Source organism: Bos indicus x Bos taurus, chromosome 3 (genome assembly GCF_003369695.1).
Source record: "Bos indicus x Bos taurus breed Angus x Brahman F1 hybrid chromosome 3, Bos_hybrid_MaternalHap_v2.0, whole genome shotgun sequence".
Classification (NCBI taxonomy): Eukaryota; Metazoa; Chordata; class Mammalia; order Artiodactyla; family Bovidae; genus Bos; species Bos indicus x Bos taurus.
In genome coordinates this window covers 50780113-50798729 of record NC_040078.1, presented here as the reverse complement: position 1 = coordinate 50798729, position 18617 = coordinate 50780113, and the positions used below count along the sequence as shown (strand labels likewise).

Here is an 18617-nt window from a genome sequence, read left to right as displayed (position 1 = left end):
CCTAGCATGCTGCAGTACATGGGGGCCCAAAGAGTCGGACATGACTGAGCAACAACTGAACTGATGATGGTTTCAATAAAGATCTAGATGATTTGGGCACTAAGTAAGTACCTCATGGATTGACATCATAGAATACTTCCCATATTTTGGTATTAAATCATCATTACCAGAACTAAAAATTGCTGATTTATTTTCTATTTGTTATAAATTTTGATAAAACTGAGTTTGTTTTCATTTCAAATAATATGAGAAATATCTTCTATTTTAAGAGGAATCAATGTTTTATTTTTAATTATTTTTCCTTTGACCACATTGAGCTGCTTATGGGGGTCTCAGTTCCTCAACCAGGGATTTCCTAACCACTGATCTGGCAGGGAATTCCTAATGTTCTCTCTCTCTCTTTTTTTTTTTTTTTTGGCTCCTCCAGGTCTTAGTTGCAGCAAGCAGGATTTTAAATCCCGTTGTTGCATGTGAGATTTTTTTATGAACAGTTTCAGCATGCAGAAGGCAATGGCATCCCACTCCAGTACTCTTGCCTGGAAAATCCCATGGGTGGAGGAGCCTGGTGGGCTACAGTCCATGGAGTCGCTAAGAGTCAGACACGACTGAGTGACCTCACTTTCACTTTTCATTTTCATGCATTGGAGAAGGAAATGGCAACCCACTCCAGTGTTCTTGCCTGGAGAATCCCAGGGATGGGGGAGCCTGGTGGGCTGCCGTCTATGGGGTCGCACAGAGTCAGACACAACTGAAGTGACTTAGCAGCAGCAGCAGCAGCATGAGGAGTTTTTAGTTGAGGCATGTAAGATCTAATTCTTTGACCAGGGGTTGAATCTGGGCCCCCTGTGTTGGGAACACAGTCTTAGCCACTGGACCACCAGAAAAGTCACCACAATGTTTTATTTTTTATTCTGAAATAATTTCAAAATCACAAGTTGGTTGTAAGAACAATAGTACAGAAAATTTCCATATATCCTTCTTCTAGGTTCCCTATTGTTAACATTTTAATACATCTGCTTTTTCATTTTCCTTCTCTCTACATGTATGTGTGTTCAGTTCGGTTGTTCAGTCGTGTCCGGCTCTTTGCGACCCCATGAATTGCAGCATGCCAGGCCTCCCTGTCCATCACCAAATCCCGGAGTTCACTCAAACTCATGTCCATCGAGTCAATGATGCCATCCAGCCATCTTATCCTCTGCCATCCCCTTTTCCTCCTGCCCCCAATCCCTCCCAGCATCAGAGTCTTTTCCAATGAGTCAACACTTCACATGAGGTGGCCAAAATACTGGATATGTGTATACACACATAAATGTAGTTATTTTTTGTCATTTTTTGAGAGTAAATTGTGAAATGATGCCTATTTTGAACTCCAAAATAGTTCAAAGTATATTTCTTGAAAAACAAGAACACTCTCATACATAACGGTAGTGTGGTTATCAGAATGAAATTGACATTGATCTATTACCACCATCTAATCCACAGATTTCATTTAAATTTCACTGACTATTCTGAGAATATTCTTCGTAGAAAACAAAAAAAAAAAGCCCTTCCTTTTTCTTTTTTTCTTTCTTGTCCAAGATGAAGCCTAGAATCGCACATTGCATGTAGTTGTCTGTTTCAAACTGGAATAGTTCTTTAGTTTTTCCTTATCCATCCTAATTTTGTCATTTTTGAAGGATACATACCAATTACGCTGTAAAACGTCTCTCAATTTGGGTTTGTTTGCAGTTTCATCAAGTATCAGACAGATTAGACTAAGTGCTACAGAAGCAAAGGAATTTAACAGCAGGGCCTACTACCCTCAGGGAGTTTACAATCTAGGGTAGGCTATGCTATGCTAAGTCACTTCAGTTATGTCCGACTCTGTGCGACCCCATAGACGGCAGCCCACCAGGCTCCCCCGTCCCTGGGATTCTCCAGGCAAGAACCCTGGAGTGGGCTGCCATTTCCTTCTCCAATGCATGAAAGTGAAAAGTGAAAGTGAAGTTGCTCAGTCGTGTCCGACTCTTAGCGACCCCATGGACTGCAGCCTAACAGGCTCCTCCGTCCTTGGGATTTTCCAAGCAAGAGCACTGGACTGGGGTGCCATTACAAAGGTGCTGTGGGAAGGCCCCTAACCCAGGCTTGGAGCACTAAGGCAAGGCTTCGTGAGGGGCATGTGCTCTGGACTCGGAAGCGTAGTCAAGAAGCAGGCAAAAGTGCTCTACACTAAATTTATTCTACTTAATTAAAATTTTTTTTCTTGCTTACAAAAGTAATACAGGTTTGTTATGAAACAACTTCCTAGCACAGGCAAATCAATGCCGTTAATAATCCTCCATGCTAGTGCTCACAGTCGCTCCCTGTCGGATTACCAGTCTGGAGATGAGGGACTTTGCGGCTCTGAGGATTCGTCGGGGGAAGGCGAAGGTCAGCACCGGTCTTCCCACCAGCAGGGGGAGGCACACTGCACTCCGGCCGACCGGCTGGTCTCTCTTCCACACGTCGCGGGCGTGTTCGTCGGCGCTACATACTGCGCCTGCGCGTGCGCCGCGGCCTTTTTCCCCCCCGGAGCCGTGCTGGTTCTGCAGCTCTGTGGCAAGCCGCGGAGTCTGGGTTCTGATCCGCAGGATGGTGAGTGGGTATCCCGTTGCTGGGGCTACAGATGCATGGGGCCTTCCTCTCCTTGTCCTAAAGCCCGCCTAGAGTCCGTTTAGCGCGGCGCAGGAATCGGATGGCGTTAGATTGCCGGCTCCGCTGTGGTCGGGCTGCAGCTCCCAGCGTGGCCTTAATGGCTGCCACGGCGCTCAAGCTTAGTGGGGGGAGGGGTTGAAGAAGATGGGAGCTGGGACAGGGGATTGAGGAGGAGGTGAGTAGAGTAAGCAAACGGTGTGGATAGTTCTGGCTTGGCAGAGGGGAGCTCCGGCAGGCGGCCCGGAAGGGAAGATTGCATGGAGTCGGTCTCAGACTACTGGCCTGAGTGGAGACGGGCTCTGGCTTCTCGGACCCAGCTCCGCTCATGACTGGTGGGTTTTCCGAGGGAGCGTCGGGGTCGGCAGGTTGTTTGGGAAACCTGTGTTACTGGTCCGAAAAAGTGGCTTTTAAGCCAAAACCATCAGTAGAACCTGGAGGCTCTGGTGTCTTTGGGCCCCGAAAGAAAGCCCATTTAGTTTGGTGTACCTCTCCTGCTTTTTTCTCTAAATTGTCGCTGGTACCAGATTTTAGTGAATTTTCGGGTGGTGTGGTGCTGTAGTTTGTGGGGGACTGTTGTTTTAATCGGGAGTGATTGCCGAGTATGTGCTTGGCCAGTTGTGTTTCGTGACAAGAAATTTAGGCTTTTGAAAAAAGTTCGTGGAAAGGGAAAATATAGGTTCATGAAATGGGACAGCATTAAGAACAGACTGACGTTTGCAAAATAGTTGTCTTAAGCAAAAGTTGGGACACAAGGATTGTTGGTCCAAGAGGGAATAAAAGTGGAGAGTGTTTAAAACTTTAATAGTGCTCGTTTTATATCTGGTTACTATAATAAATTGGCCTACATTTTGTATGTTTGCTTTTTCATTCCTGTTTTGGCGCTGATTCATTTTTATTTTGTTGTATAAAATTGTCAGTCTTGATAGATGGAAAATAGAAGAAAAGTGATTTGATTTCTCAGATTTGAGAAAGTGATGGTTTTCTGGATTCACTTTTGAAGTTTAGGTTGTTACTTTGTCACAAAGTTAAGTTGTTACTTTGTCACAAAGTTTTGTTTGTCACAAAGTTAAGTTGTTACTTTGTTACAAAGTTAACTCAAATGTCAAAGACATCAAGCTAAAACATTTATCAAAGTTTTAATAATTTACTCTTTTATCTTAAAGGGGTTTGTTAAAGTTGTCAAGAACAAGGCCTACTTCAAGAGATACCAAGTGAAATTCAGAAGAAGGCGAGGTATGGTCAGGTTTTCATATTCTCATTAGGAAAAGATTCTGCTTTGTAACGGAGTGGACTTTCTTAATTTATTTTTTTCTTTCAGAGGGCAAAACTGACTACTATGCTCGGAAACGATTGGTAATCCAAGATAAAAATAAGTACAACACACCTAAATACAGAATGATTGTTCGTGTAACGAACAGAGATATCATTTGTCAGGTAAGTTGTATTTTAGACTTAAATAATAGTTGGTAACCTCCACCCCCACTTCTTCAATTACTGTGCTAGAGACATACTTGGGAAGCAGAACAAATGTATGCATTAGGTCTGTCTAGTTTGGTGCCTGGCACTCCAAAAAACATTCATTGAGTAGTTGTTTTAGTAGGTCTGAAGGTGGAGCCTGGAGAATTGGTACTGTTAAAAAAAAATACTTTGAAGATCAGCTGTTCAGCAATGCTACCCCAGTTTAATCCATTCAGTTTAGGGGGGCGGATTAGAGAAATTTATGGTTCTGTGCTGTTTTTCGGGGGATGGGAGGATAAATTTAAGACCTAGTAGAAGGTTCTTGACCATTGTAATTCCAGTAGGATACTAGAATTTGTTGTGGACTAAGTCCACTTATGCACTGCTTTGAAGAGGTAGGTAGGTGTGAATATTCCTGTATATTGTTTGAAGTAGTTTTAGTAAATATGTATGAAGGTGTCTCCCATGCAAAAGATTTTCAGAAAGCAGCAGTTTGCTTATTAGTTCAGTCTCTCAGTCATGTCCAACTCTTTGCGATCCAGTGGACTGCAGCACACCAGGCTTCCCTGTCCATTACCAGCTGTGTAATTTGAGACATATGTATTGTGGCATTTGACTCAAACCTACCTGCTGTAGTTGACGAAGCCATAAATCTGTAGTTGAAACAGTGAGTGGGTTTAACGAAGACAAGTCTTAAGTGATGCAGGTCTGTATCTAGCTTTTTGTTAACTCCTTTGACAAAGAAGATACTTGGGACAAGTAATCAGTGAAAACAGATTACTAACCTCATTTTTCTTTTATTGTAGATTGCTTATGCCCGTATAGAAGGAGATATGATAGTTTGTGCAGCTTATGCTCACGAACTCCCAAAATATGGTGTGAAGGTTGGCCTGACAAATTATGCTGCGGCATATTGTACTGGCCTGCTGCTGGCCCGCAGGGTATGTACAAGATTATTTCAATTGGCATATTTTGGAATTAGCTCACTTGAGTTGTCTGTAACATAGATGGTTCATAGATGGATCAGATACCTTCAACCGTGGGAACAGAGAAGCACCTCTTGTTGCCCTGTGGCTTAAAAGGGCACCACTGCAGAAGATAATTTTATAAATGCATTGTTTCTAACAGATACACTTTCTAATCTGGGGAAGCCTTTTTTCCTCTCCAGTTTTCTTTCCTGTTTGTTGTGTGTATCTAGGCCAGTAGAATTTTCTGCAGTGATGGGTATCTGTAATCTATGCTGTCTGATGTGGTAGCCACTAGCCACATACATTGAGTGCTTGAGATGTTTTTAGTGCTACTCATAACTGAGTTTTTAACTTAAATATGAATAACCGTCTGTGGCTGGTTGGTGGCTACTTGTTGGACAGATCTACTCAAAAGTGTAGATCTTGTGAGCATCAGATCAGATCAGTTGCTCAGTTGTGTCCAACTCTTTGCGACCCCATGAATCGCAGCACACCAGGCCTCCCTGTCCATCACCAACTCCTGGAGTTCACTGAGACTCAAGTCCATCGAGTCAGTGATGCCATCCAGCCATCTCATCCTCTGTCGTCCCCTTCTCTTGCCCCCAATCCCTCCCAGCATCAGAGTCTTTTCCAATGAGTCAACTCTTCGCATGAGGTGGCCAAAGTACTGGAGTTTCAGCTTTAGCATCAGTCCTTCCAAAGAAATCCCAGGGCTGATCTCCTTCACAATGGACTGGTTGGATCTCCTTGCAGTCCAAGGGACTCTCAAGAGTCTTCTCCAACACCACAGTTCAAAAGCATCAATTCTTCAGTGCTCAGCCTTCTTCACAGTCCAACTCTCACATCCATACATTGTGAGCATCAGCGTACGTTAAAAATGCAGACTGTTCTTCACACCTTCAGAAATTATGTTTTGATAGGATGTCCACGTGATTTATATGCATGCTAAGTTTTGAGAAGCAGTGCCTTAAGCTTTTGGGGTGGGGCTAGGCATTGGTTGGGGGTATTCAGTTTTGTTTTAATAATCTTTGCCTCTGGGTGGCAGCATTTCCTATAATACAGAAAGGAAATGAAAGTGTAATTTTTGCCTTGTTTTTGTTTTCTTGGTTAAGCATGTGCCATTGTTGGGGACCCACATCTTCACTGGTTATAAACATGTTTGGTTGGGGAACACTGTCTTATATATGAGAGCATTTTATTGCAAAGGCACTACTTGTGAAACCATAGCCACCTGACATGTACTAGCAGAGTAGTGGCTTAATTAACATAATGTAGTGGCTTTGTAGAGAAAAAAAGATATTGTTTTAAGTACTGTGTCCTAATTGATTGTTACAAAAATCAAGTATGGACAGTGTAGCCGATTCAGAAACTGTTAAACAGTTATCCTTGTGATTAAAATTGGATGTCTGAAATTTCTTTAAAAGTAGGTTGGGATAAAGAGAAAAGTGAATTGGAAAGAATTGTTTTGTTTGGCTATTAAAGTTGTGAATTTTGAGATATTTTAGAGTTGTTTGAATATATTCTGATAAGCATTTAGACTGGCTTCTTTGTTAATAGCTTCTTAATAGGTTTGGTATGGACAAAATTTATGAAGGGCAAGTCGAGGTGACTGGAGATGAATACAATGTGGAAAGCATCGATGGTCAACCTGGTGCCTTCACCTGTTACCTGGATGCAGGACTTGCCAGAACTACTACCGGGAATAAAGTTTTTGGGGCCCTAAAGGGAGCTGTCGATGGAGGCTTGTCTATCCCTCACAGGTAATAATAGTATTCAAGACCACATTTCCTGGACTCCAAAACGGCACTATTTCTAACTAGTTGGGCTTTGGAGAAAATTGAACCAGTGAAAGTAATAGCAGTATCATTGTGTACTTGCCATGTGCTGGGTACTGTGTAAAAGGAACTTGGTGGGGTGGGAAGGAATTGTAACATGGTTTATAAGTGGAGAGACTGGGCTTCAGAGGTAAAATGAATTGTCCAAGGTTTTAGAGCCAGTAAGTAGAGAAGCCAGTGTTGAAACCACTACCTTTTGTGTGTGGCTAAGTTTTGGTTGAAGTAAAGTGAAAGTTGCTCAGGTATGTCTGACCTTTGCCACCCCATGGACTATACAGTTCATGGGATTCTCCAGGCCAGAATACTGGAGTGGGTAGCCCTTCCTTTCTCCCAGGGAATCTTCCCAACCCAGGGATCAAACCCAGGTCTCCTGCATTGCAGGGGGATTCTTTACGAGCTGAGCCACAAGAGAAATTTTGGTTGGAAATGAGCAGCTCTATTCTACCGATACTCCCCCTCCCCCGCCTGTTTTGGCAGGGGAGTGGTAAACAGTAAAATATAGCCTGACTGGCACTTACTTCTGTAATAGAGGGGAGGGAGTTGTGTCTTGCCAGTTCTGTTGCAAGGCACCTGTTAAATGTAATCTGGAACAAATCACTTACCATGTGCCCTGAGGCACCACTAAGTAATTGTAGGTTTTCAGGAAAGTAATTTTGAAACATGTCTATGAAATATGGAGAACTAACTTTATAGTGGCCTTGGTTCATTTAATAGTTTTTAAAGGTGCTTGTTGCATGATTTTCTGTCCAGGAATTCAGAAATTAGCTGCTGAATGATGATATCCCACTAACTGAGCAGTCAGTAGTTGGTCCTTTGGTTGCATATGATGCAATTAATTGTTTCAAGACGGGACTGATGGCAGCTACTGAAATGAATTCCTGCTAGTAAACTGATTTCAACCAGTATATACTAAAATATGGAAAATTTTATTTCAGTACCAAACGGTTCCCTGGTTATGATTCAGAAAGCAAAGAATTCAGTGCTGAGGTACACCGAAAGCACATCATGGGGCAAAACGTTGCAGATTACATGCGCTACCTGATTGAGGAAGATGAAGATGCTTACAAGAAACAGTTCTCTCAGTACATAAAGAACAACGTAACTCCAGACATGGTAAAAAATTTTTAAATGCCTGTATTGGTAAATTTATAGAACCAAGTTTTCTGTTTTGGGTAGGTACGTTAATACAGTTTTATTTCAGGTTAACAGTTAAAATTGAATAATGGCATGTTCGTAGGTATAGACAGACCTTAAAAAGCTGGTTTTGGCTTAAAATGAAATTGGGATATTGGGCCCAGGGCAAGTTAAAAAGTCAGAAAAGATATTAGAAGGAGCTAGGCTTGTCAACATGCTTTTAGGAATCTTTTAGATGCTTAAGGATGGCAAGCTTCAAGCATCCAAATCTAAAGCATTTGGTGGCTCTTACGCATTTGGCTGTTCTGTAGTTAAAAAATTCATTTGTGTGGTCATAGTTATAATCTACTCTGATATGAGGTTCTATGTACTAAACTTCCCTTTTCTTGAGATAATAGGGGAAAGGTTCAGTCTTCATTATAGCCAATAAGTGCCATGTTGATTTTCTGTGTCTCAGGCATGCACAGAAAAGGAGAGGGACAGGTCTATCGCTAATTGTGTGTGATGTTGCAGAAGTGAAAGGGCCCATGTTTTCTAAAGTTTAATGTTGTTGAAGTTTAATGTTGTGAAGTTTATCACACCTAAAGTTGAGTCTCAGGGTTATCTCTTAACACATTGAAGTAATTGAAGATGATAGTGCTAGTGTTGATAATGAAGGCATAGAACACCAAAATCACAGATTATAAAACCTACAAATATAGAATTTTATGTAAATTGATGGATTATATGTCAAGTAATTGTTGTTATTAGGTTCTTTCTGTTGGTGCATAGTTTATATTTTGGTATACCTATGTCTAAAAATTATATTTAGAATTATAATTGGGTGGTAGATCACTTACTGTCATTTGTATGCTTAGTACACAATCTTTTAAGACTAAATAAACACTATAGTTCTGAGTTTTTGAGCTAGGAAATGGGTAGCTTTATATTAGTAATGTAGATGCATGTTAATTTTCACGTGAGTATATTTATGTTACTATTGACATCACCCTAATATTAAAAATACCTTTTAGTTTGACTAATTCTGCTTTGCCTATAAAAAACTTCTTCCTAAGCTACAACATGTGTTTCAGATGTCTGCTTCCTAATGCTTTCTTAATGCATGGTATACTTCAGCCAGACCATTCTTTGGCTAATCCTTTTACAGTAAGCTCATTCATTTTATCTGTAGAGGCCTCTGCTTATGTGTGCCTCCTGAAATCTTCTGCAGACATCTGGTATGTCTCCAACAGAATGTCTTTTTATAAACTAAATTCATGGTGTTATCTACGTACATGGTTGTATTTCCTATGGAATTGATCTTGTGGAAGAAGTGAACTGGGTTGGTTAGATTTGTTAAATGGCTGCATTTGAAGTCATTAAATTTGTTAAATACAGTAGAGAGCTGTAATAGCTAAGAGAAGTAGAGAAACTTTCAAAAGGGATTTAGGTATTTGAGGTCTCAAGTGCTGTTTTAAGTTTTTGCATTATTTTCCTTGGCTAATGAGCTTTATACAAATACATGTTGTAATTGCATTTTATCCACGATGAATGTGTAGTTTTAGAGATCTGGATTAACTTGACTCATTCTTAAGGAAGACGGTAATTGTTACTGAGTCTCAGGCATTTTAGTTTCTTCATGACTTGATCTTCCATGTGTTTGGTCGTCATTTGCTTGGGTTAGGAAGTACTGAAACAATTCAGAGAGTTGCAACATTGTTTTTTGTTAAATTTTAGAACAAAATTCTCAGTAATGTTTCTAATAGCCTTTCAGGATTTTCTAGGGAAATTCAGACCTCTTTCTGATTCCACTAAGGCCTGATACTGCCAGATATGGTGATTTGTGGTAATAGATCAGGAGGTCCCTGGTATGGGATCCTGGGAATAACTTTTGTAAAGACCTATCAGAAATCAGTGGAAAATAGAAATAATGGGGAATGTGGGAGGACAGAGATGCATTTGGCATTTGTTTGTTGGCCCACATATTCTTCATTGTAACCTCTTAAATGCTGGCATGTATCCATACTTGAATGAACGAATTTAGGTCAGATGGTTTTAAGCCAGCATAGTATGTGTTTCTACAGAAACAGTTTATTCTGAACTTGACTCAAGAAGTATAGTTGAACAGCTCAGAAATTGTGAATTTTTTTCTTTTTGAGGAAGAGTAAGTTAAGTTTTGTGAATAGTGTCAGTTCATATTGCCTGTGGTAAAAACTGGGACTTAGGAAAATTTGGTTTTTATATGGATACCGACATGGACTTAGTCCTTTTGAGAATCTGTCTTAGAAGGACAAAATAGAGCAAGCAGTAGAATACAGTGTGTCATATTATCGTTTAGGGCATGTGAAATGAAACCAAGTACTGTTTGCTTTGCTTTGTTTCAGATGGAGGAGATGTATAAGAAAGCTCATGCTGCAATACGAGAGAATCCAGTGTATGAGAAGAAGCCTAAGAAAGAAGTTAAAAAGAAGAGGTGTGTATCTTTTTTCTTTTGGAAAGAAAGGTTGGGAGGGGTTCTTGCCTTGTTGCATCTCTCGCAGACTCTGAAATTGTGCAAACTCGATCACTAGCTCTGCATGATGTTGCAGAGGTGAGGGGAACCAGGTTTGCTAAAGTAATTGTGGTGATAGAAATGTATTAGCCTCGGATGCTACCGAGGTGGCTCATTCTATCCCAGTACATTGTAACTACTGCCTTTTTTTTTTTGGCTGTGCTGTGTGGCACATGGGATTTTAATAATGAGTCTAAGCATTATACTTAAATCTTTACTTGATTTTTGGCCCTGTGATATAATAGGACAGTGTCACAGAAATTGGAATTTGGGAAAGTTAGACTAAGATCATAAATGAGTACATGTATTGAGAATTGGATTATTTGACTTTTAAAGTCAGGTTTTTAAAAGTTACATCCCTTTGTTTTCTTTTTGTTTCCTAGGTGGAACCGTCCCAAAATGTCACTTGCCCAGAAGAAAGATCGGGTAGCTCAGAAGAAGGCAAGCTTCCTTAGAGCTCAGGAACGAGCTGCTGAGAGTTAAACCAAACTACAATTTTCTATCAACATTTTTCAGATAAGAATAATAAACTTATTGAACAAGCAGCTGTTTGTGTTAAGCTCTTGTTAATGGAATTTTGGAAAGCACCTGACATAGCCAGTATTTTCCTTCCAGAAAGAAGTATAGCTTTTCTGAGAGCTTACATATTGTCTGAAGGTTCATATCTGCTGCCTGGGCATCAGTTCTTCCTGACAGGAGTTAATTCAAGTCTGGCAAGCAACAGACAAACCTTCCATTAGAAGTATTTCTTCAATTCATTTATTGTAACCAGATGATAAGTGGGAAGAAAAAGTACCTTCAAAGTTTACAATTTTAAAGTAAGAAAAACTGATGCTAATTAATTCCTGGCTTTAATTTTTCAGAGGAAGCTGTCCCATGAAGGTCATATAATTTTAACATATTCATTTTAACCAGGTGAAAGCTTTGAGCAGAAAACACTGGGTCTTTCTCACACGAGATGTTTCATTTTATAGAGTTGAAAGGCACATGCCAGATCTGAATAAACAAAAGAGGAGCACATATCAACGCTTGTATGTCAAATTTACACGACAGAGTGTTAGATGGGTAAATTTACATGCCTCTTAAGAAACAGCCCTTTGGCCAATAGGGAATGTTTGAAAACAGTTATTAATAGGAAGTTGTATGATTTCAGAGTCCCACTCTGAACAGCTTAGATTCAAGATATGTGGAACTGTTGGGTCTATGGCCTAAAGATGCACCTTTTGAAGGACCAGTGGCTGGTTACTAAGATACAGATGCTTTAAATCTAGGATGATGAAAGCTCATCCATATTCAGCCTCTGAAATTGGCAGTTAGTTACATATTGCCAGAAAGAATCTTCGTGATGGGTTTCAAGTGGGGAAGGGCCACTCAACATTCTGAAGCCACGTAAAATTTGATATATAAATGGATTAAGTGTATAATACAAGAAACCATGCTATTAACCCAACACCTGTTTATAAAGGAGTAATTTTAATTTACCTGCTTTGCAGTCTTAATTCCTGTTAATGTGCAAACTTTACCATGCTAAGACATTAGTAAATTTATAAATTTTCTTTTTTAAATAGCAGCTTCAATGCAGACACAATTTCCAGCACTGATATTTGGCTAACAAATCTACAAAATACTCTTCACTGTTGATGTTTATGGAATGAGGCTTTTCACAGCATTATTTTTTAAGTCATTAGTCAAAATAGTTACACGGTAGATGTACTAGGAAGTGTACCAAGAGTTTCTAAAAGGACAGGAATAAATTTTTTGGACCTTTTGATCCTGTAACTCCTGCCTTCAGCAATCAACATGTATTTTAAGATGATGGCTTCCTTAGGATTGGGGAAAGGAGTTAACGCAAGGGTTTGAATCAAGCCATGTAGAAAAAATGATGAATAGTTTTCTTTTGAAGTGCTAAGTTTTCTTAAAATGGTTACAACGTCCAAATGAACTAAGAGTCATTTGTGTAGGAAATTTTCTTCCACAGTAATGTTTTTAGATTATTTAATATCAAAGAATGTTCCATTTCCATTTGATTTGCTGTGACTTTGAGAGCAATACAAGAATACAGCTGTTTTTCTAATTCCTCACGAATTTCACTTGGAGCACCACGCAGTAGGTAGTCTTTGAGTAACTGACAGGCTTTTGCCAAGTTTGGTTGTATCACTTCTGAAGTACACTTCATTGTACTCTGATCACAGCTAGTTCGACAGTCCGTGCCATAGACACAGTCCAAGTCAGACTCACAGTGACGATCCTTTATAAGTTCTTTCAGGTTTGTCTCTGGCACAATTTTTCTCATGTCCACCATTTTCAAGTCATATTTATCATTATATCCTAGGTTTTTGGCACTAGTATCACACATGAGGAAGTTTCCATATGGGCCATGGAAAACATCTTCCACAAATTCTAGAAGTCCTATGGCTATTTTAGCCTTTCTAGGCCATGATGGTGTGAACAACTGATCCATGCTTCTTCTGAACCCAGATGGTATAAAAAGTTCAATGACCCATGGAAGGCTTATTCCATAAAGAGAGGTATATTCGACGCTTTCCATCACATAGAGATCACCACAGAATCCCATTAATTTGGGGGTATGTTCTTTATCTTGAAGTATCACCATGAGAAGAAATTCATTCAATTGAAGAAGTGCCCATGCTGACTTCGCTTCCCCCAAGGAAACCTGGCCATCTTTGTCTCCATCAGCTACTGTCAAGATGAGGTTAACCAGTTCAGAGAGGTTCCCTTGGTCACCCAACTTTGCCTGTAAAGATAAGAACTTGGCTAATTACACAGAAGGTATGAAAAATGAGTATCCCAAGTGTAACATACATAACTAACTTCCTCTATGGGAATGATTAACCTGCTAAGTAATAACCTTGCTACTGAATACCCATAGGAGATTAAGGACATTCCCAGGTATTTATAATATTTGTCAAGTCAAAACTATGCTTTAGGTACTTGCAGTAAAACCCATTTTGCTAAGTATATTTGTCTGTTAAGAAATGACCACCCTAACTCCCATAATCTCCTTAAACCCTGTAGATAGTTAACCAAGCCATTAATTTAATTATTCTTTGCCTTGTCCATACACTTGCAAAATTGCAGCGTGATTTGCCCATATCCAAAGTTACAAAGGTCAACTACAGATTACTATCTCTTATTTTGTAATTGTTTTTACATTTCATTCAAGTATATTGTTCCAATAGTAAAGGCTAAAAAGCATTTCCCTACAAATGTTCCCTGGCACAAAACAGTCTAAAAGTATAAACTGTCCAAAGAAAAGATTTTGAGTGAAAATATATGAGTGCAATGAAAATGAGAAAACATTCTTTCCAGAAGTGTTAATTATTTTCATCTTTTAATATTTGTATTCTTTAAAAAAAAAATCGGCCTAATTTTATTTCACCTTTTTGAAAATCGTGTACCGGTTATAATGTGAAGCTATAGAGCAGCCCATCTACTTAATGAACTCTACTCTCACATCTGGACATTTTTAGCTATAATAAGTAATGTTAAAGTAAACACCCTCCTTTTTTTTTTTTTCTTTGAATTATTTCCTCAAGATAGAGTCCTTGATATAGGTCAAAGAATAGCAACATTTTTATGGCTTACAATGAAATCCTGCCAGCTTCTAGAAGAGAACCATGTCATACCAGCAACATGTGAATGCATATACTTACTTTAAAGAGACTGTAGACCATTTCTTTGAATTTCTGGACAGTAGTTCCCCTAGTTGGCTTATCAAATAGCACTATTTCTTTTCTTGGTTCCAATTCTGTACCAAAATCAAGATGAAGTGCTTGTTCCATTTGACACTTCACAACACCTGGTAGATTATCCCAAATCCCTAAATACATCTGTGAAAAGAATGACAAATTATGCTTTAGGCAGAGTAGAAAACCCTCATCTAATCTACATGATATTTTTAGTGTCCCCCTCCTCTTAAAAACGGGGTTTTCCTGGTGGCTCAGCGGTAAAGAATTCACCTGCAATGCAGGAGACTGCCTTCCATGCAGGAGACACGGGTTTGATCCCTGAGACAGGAAGGTCCCCTGAAGAAAGAAATGCAATCCACTCCAGTATTCTTGCCAGGATAATCCCATGGACAGAGGAGCCTGATGGGCCACAGTCCATGGGGCCATAAGATTTGGACACGACTTAGAGACTAAACCACCAATATCTCTTAAAAAAACAAACGAGCAACAAAACATCGACACTGAGCTGACTTTTTGAGTTGCAAATCTGAAATCATACTTCAAAGCTTTTTTCCATTAATTTTCCTAATTAAAAAATATTACATACCTAAATATATATATATTTATATATATATATAAATATATATTTTTTACCATGATCAATTTTATTGTTTTCCAGTTTTTAAATCATGCTAAAATATAGAAAATAGAACATTTATCATCTTAACCATGTTTAACAATACAGTTCTGTGGTATTAGATTTCATGAACTTGTGGTATAATCACCATCATCTGTCTCCAGAACTCTTCATTTTCTAAAATTGAAACTATCCATTAAACAACTCCCTGTTTGCCCCCTTCCTCAGCCCTGCCATGCACCAGTCTACTGTCTGTCTCTGATTTATACTACTCACTCTGAGTATCTTATGTAAGTGTTCTTTTCTAACAAGCTTATAATGTCCTCAAGGTTTACCAAATTGTAGCAAGTATCAGAATTTCCATCTTTTTTAATGCTGAATTAAAACTATACTGTAGGAATATCCCACATTTTGTGTTTGCATTCATACATCAATGGACACTTGAGTTGCTTCCATGTTTTAGCTATTGTGAATAATTATGAATATGGATCTACACATATATCTTTGAGATCCTGATTTCAATTTTTTTACATATATACCCAGAAGTGGAATTACTGAATCATAAGGTCACGTTACTTCTAATGTTTTCAGGAACTGCCAACCTGTTTTCTTCAGTGGCTATACTATTTTAAATTCCCACCAATAGTGGGTTCTAGTTTTTTTTTTTACATTATTGCCAACACCTGTTTTTTTTTTTAACAGTAGCCATTCTGATGGGTGTGCTGCTGCTGCTGCTCAGTCGCTTCAGTCGTGTCAGACTCTGTGTGACCCCATAGACGGCAGCCCACCAGGCTCTGCCATCCCTGGGATTCTCCAGGCAAGAACACTGGAGTAGGTTGCCATTTCCTTCTCCAATGCATGAAACTGAAAAGTGACAGTGAAGTCGCTCAGTTGTGTCCGACTCTTAGCAACCCCATGGACTGCAACCTACCAGGCTCCTCCGTCCATGGGATTTTCCAGGCAAGAGTACTGGAGTGGGGTGCCATTGCCTTCTCCGCTGATGGGTGTGAGGTGGTATCTTTTTCTTTTTGGCCATTCCACATGGCATGTGGGATCTTAGTTCCCCAACCAGGGATTGACCCAGGCCCCGGCAGTGACAGCACGGAGTCCTAACCACTGGCCAGCCAGGGAATTTCCCTCAGTGTGGTTTTGATTTGCATTTTCCTATAATCAGTGATGCTGAGCATCTTTTCATGTACTTATTGGATATATGTATACCATTTTTTGAGAAATGTCTATTCAAATTCTTTGACCTTTTTTTTTTTTTAATTTTTATTTTTTTTTCTTATTTATTTATTTAATTTTATTTTATTTTTAAACTTTACATAATTGTATTAGTTTTGCCAAATATCAAAATGAATCTGCCACAGGACATGGAAGCAACCTAGATGTCCATCAGCAGATGAATGGATAAGAAAGCTATGGTACATATACACAATGGAGTATTACTCAGCCATTAAAAAGAATTCATTTGAATCAGTTCTAATGAGGTGGATGAAACTGGAGCCTATTATACAGAGTGAAGTAAGCCAGAAGGAAAAGCACCAATACAGTATACTAACGCATATATATGGAATTTTTTTTAAAATTTTGGCTGCTATGGGTCTTCCTAGCAGTGCATGGGTGGGCTTTCTTCAGTTCTGGCACATGGCTCTCTAGCTGTGGCGCATGGGCTTATTTGCTCCGAGACCTGTGGGATCTTAGTTCCCTGAACAGGGATCAAAGCCACGTCCCCTGCATGAAGGAGGATTCTTAACCACTGGACCAGGGAAGTTCCTGCCAATTTTTTTAATACAGCTGGGTTTCTTGTTGCTATTATTGTGGAGTTTTAGGAGCCCTCTATATATTCTGGATATTAATCGCCTATCAGATATATGATTTGCAAATACTGTCTCCCATTCTGTTTCTTTTTTACTCTACTGATATAGATCTTTGATGCACAAAGTTTAAAAATTCTTATAAAGTACAATTTATTTTTTCTTTTGTTGCCTGTGGAAGAAATCATTGCTAAACCCAATGTCACAAAGCTTTTACCTAATGTTTTCATCTAAGAGTTTCATAGTTTTAATTTTATCTTTAGATCTTTGATCTATTTTGACTTGAATTTTGCCTGTGGTGTTAGGTAAGGGTACAACTTCATTCTTTTGCATGTGTATATCCAGATTTCCCAGTACTATTTGTTAAAAAAGAGTTCTTTCCCCATTGAATGGTCTTAGCACCCTTGTCAAAAATTATGACTCTATATGTGAGGGTTTATTCCTGGGCTATTATATTCCTTTAGTCTATATATCTGTCCTCATTGTTACTGTATAGAAATGCAACAGATTTTTGTGGGTGGACTTTGAATTCATTTATTTGCTCTAATAATCTTGTGAAATTTTTAGGTTTTTCTACAAATAAGATCATATCACCTATCAAGAGATAATTTTACTTTTTCCTTTCGAATTTATATGCCTTTTATCTCTTTAACTGATCTTGCCAAAATTTCCAGTACTATATTGAATAGAATTGGTGAAACTAGGCATCCTTGCCTTCTTCTCGATCTTAGGGGGAAAGTTTTCAGTCTTTCACCACTGAGCATGATGTTGGCTGTAGGTTTTTCACACAGGGTTTTTACTATGTTGAAATAGTTGCCTTTTATTCCTAGTTTGTTGAGTGTTTTTATCTTGAGTTTTGTCAAATGCTTTTTCTGCATTAATTGTGTTCCTTTTCCCCCTTTGTTATGTTAATGTCATGTATTATTACATTGATCAATTTTCATTGTTGAGCCATCAAAAGTTAAGAAGGATTGGTGTTAGTTTTCTAAATGTTTATTAGAATTCATGAGGGAGAAGGCAATGGTACCCCACTCCAGTACTCTTGTCTGGAAAATCCCAGGGACTGAGGAGCCTGGTGGGCTGCCGTCTATGGGGTCGCACAGAGTCGGACACTGAAGCGACTTAGCAGCAGCAGAATTCATGAGAGAAACCCATACATCCAGGGCCTTTCTTGTTGGGGGACTTGATTACTGATTTGATCTTCCTGTTAGTCTATGTAGATTTTCTATTTCTTAGTAGGTTTTGTGTTTCTAGGAAGAATCTGCCCATTTCATCTAGATTATCCAACTTGTTGCTGTACAACTGTTCACTGTATTCTCACATAATCCTTTTTATCTATGTACAACTGACAGTAATGTCTCTGCTTCATTTCTGATTTTCATAATTTGAGTCTTCTCTCATTGTTTCTTAGTCCATCTAACTAAAAGTTTGTCAGATTTGTTGACCTTTTCAAATGATCAACTTTTGTTTTCACTGATTTTATCGTTTTTCTATTTCCTTGATCTCTACTGTAATCTGTATTATTTCCTTCCTTCAGCAAGGTTTAGATTTAGTTTATTCTATAATTCCTTACAATGTAAAGTTCAGTTGTTTATTTGAGATCTTATCTCTTAATATGTGTTTATAGCTATAAATATAGTCTTTTTTAAAGTCAAATTACACAGAAACATGAAAAGTTCAACATCCATTTCCCTAATTCCCAGAATTAGTCATTATTAACTATCTAGCTATTTAACAGTCTAACAATATATGGTGCTTTACGTTATGCTATGATCTGTTAGTTTACTTGATTATCTTACTCCCTATAACAACCCTATGCAGTAGATACTATTATTACCCTGACTTCACTGATAGATGAACTGAAGCAGAGAGAAGT

At 38.9% G+C, this 18617-nt stretch overlaps 2 protein-coding genes and 2 non-coding genes across 4 annotated transcripts in view; 3 read left to right on the top strand and 1 right to left on the bottom strand.

Annotated features, from left to right (window-relative positions):
* Window positions 1-2349: 2349 nt before the first annotated feature.
* Window positions 2350-11143, top strand: RPL5 (ribosomal protein L5). Its single transcript, XM_027536489.1, has 8 exons — window positions 2350-2613; window positions 3837-3906; window positions 3992-4107; window positions 4938-5072; window positions 6657-6859; window positions 7870-8047; window positions 10432-10520; window positions 10982-11143. The coding sequence occupies exons 1-8, from the start codon at window positions 2365-2367 to the stop codon at window positions 11079-11081; spliced, it is 1140 nt and encodes a 379-aa protein (XP_027392290.1). The 5' UTR covers window positions 2350-2364; the 3' UTR covers window positions 11082-11143.
* Window positions 7702-7797, top strand: LOC113890593. Its single transcript, XR_003510552.1, has one exon. It is a non-coding gene; the product is annotated as a small nucleolar RNA SNORD21 (small nucleolar RNA).
* LOC113890595 lies at window positions 10599-10731 on the top strand. Its single transcript, XR_003510554.1, has one exon. It is a non-coding gene; the product is annotated as a small nucleolar RNA SNORA66 (small nucleolar RNA).
* A 191-nt stretch (window positions 11144-11334) lies between the features above and the next one.
* The window catches only part of DIPK1A (divergent protein kinase domain 1A), a 128279-nt gene continuing 120996 nt past the window's right edge, over window positions 11335-18617 (bottom strand). Inside the window, exons 4-5 of the mRNA XM_027536488.1 lie at window positions 14273-14449; window positions 11335-13353 (exon numbers count right to left, since the gene is read on the bottom strand). Of these exons, the coding sequence (XP_027392289.1) occupies window positions 12541-13353; window positions 14273-14449 (990 nt within the window). The 3' untranslated portion in view covers window positions 11335-12540. The remainder of the gene's footprint in view (window positions 13354-14272; window positions 14450-18617) is intronic.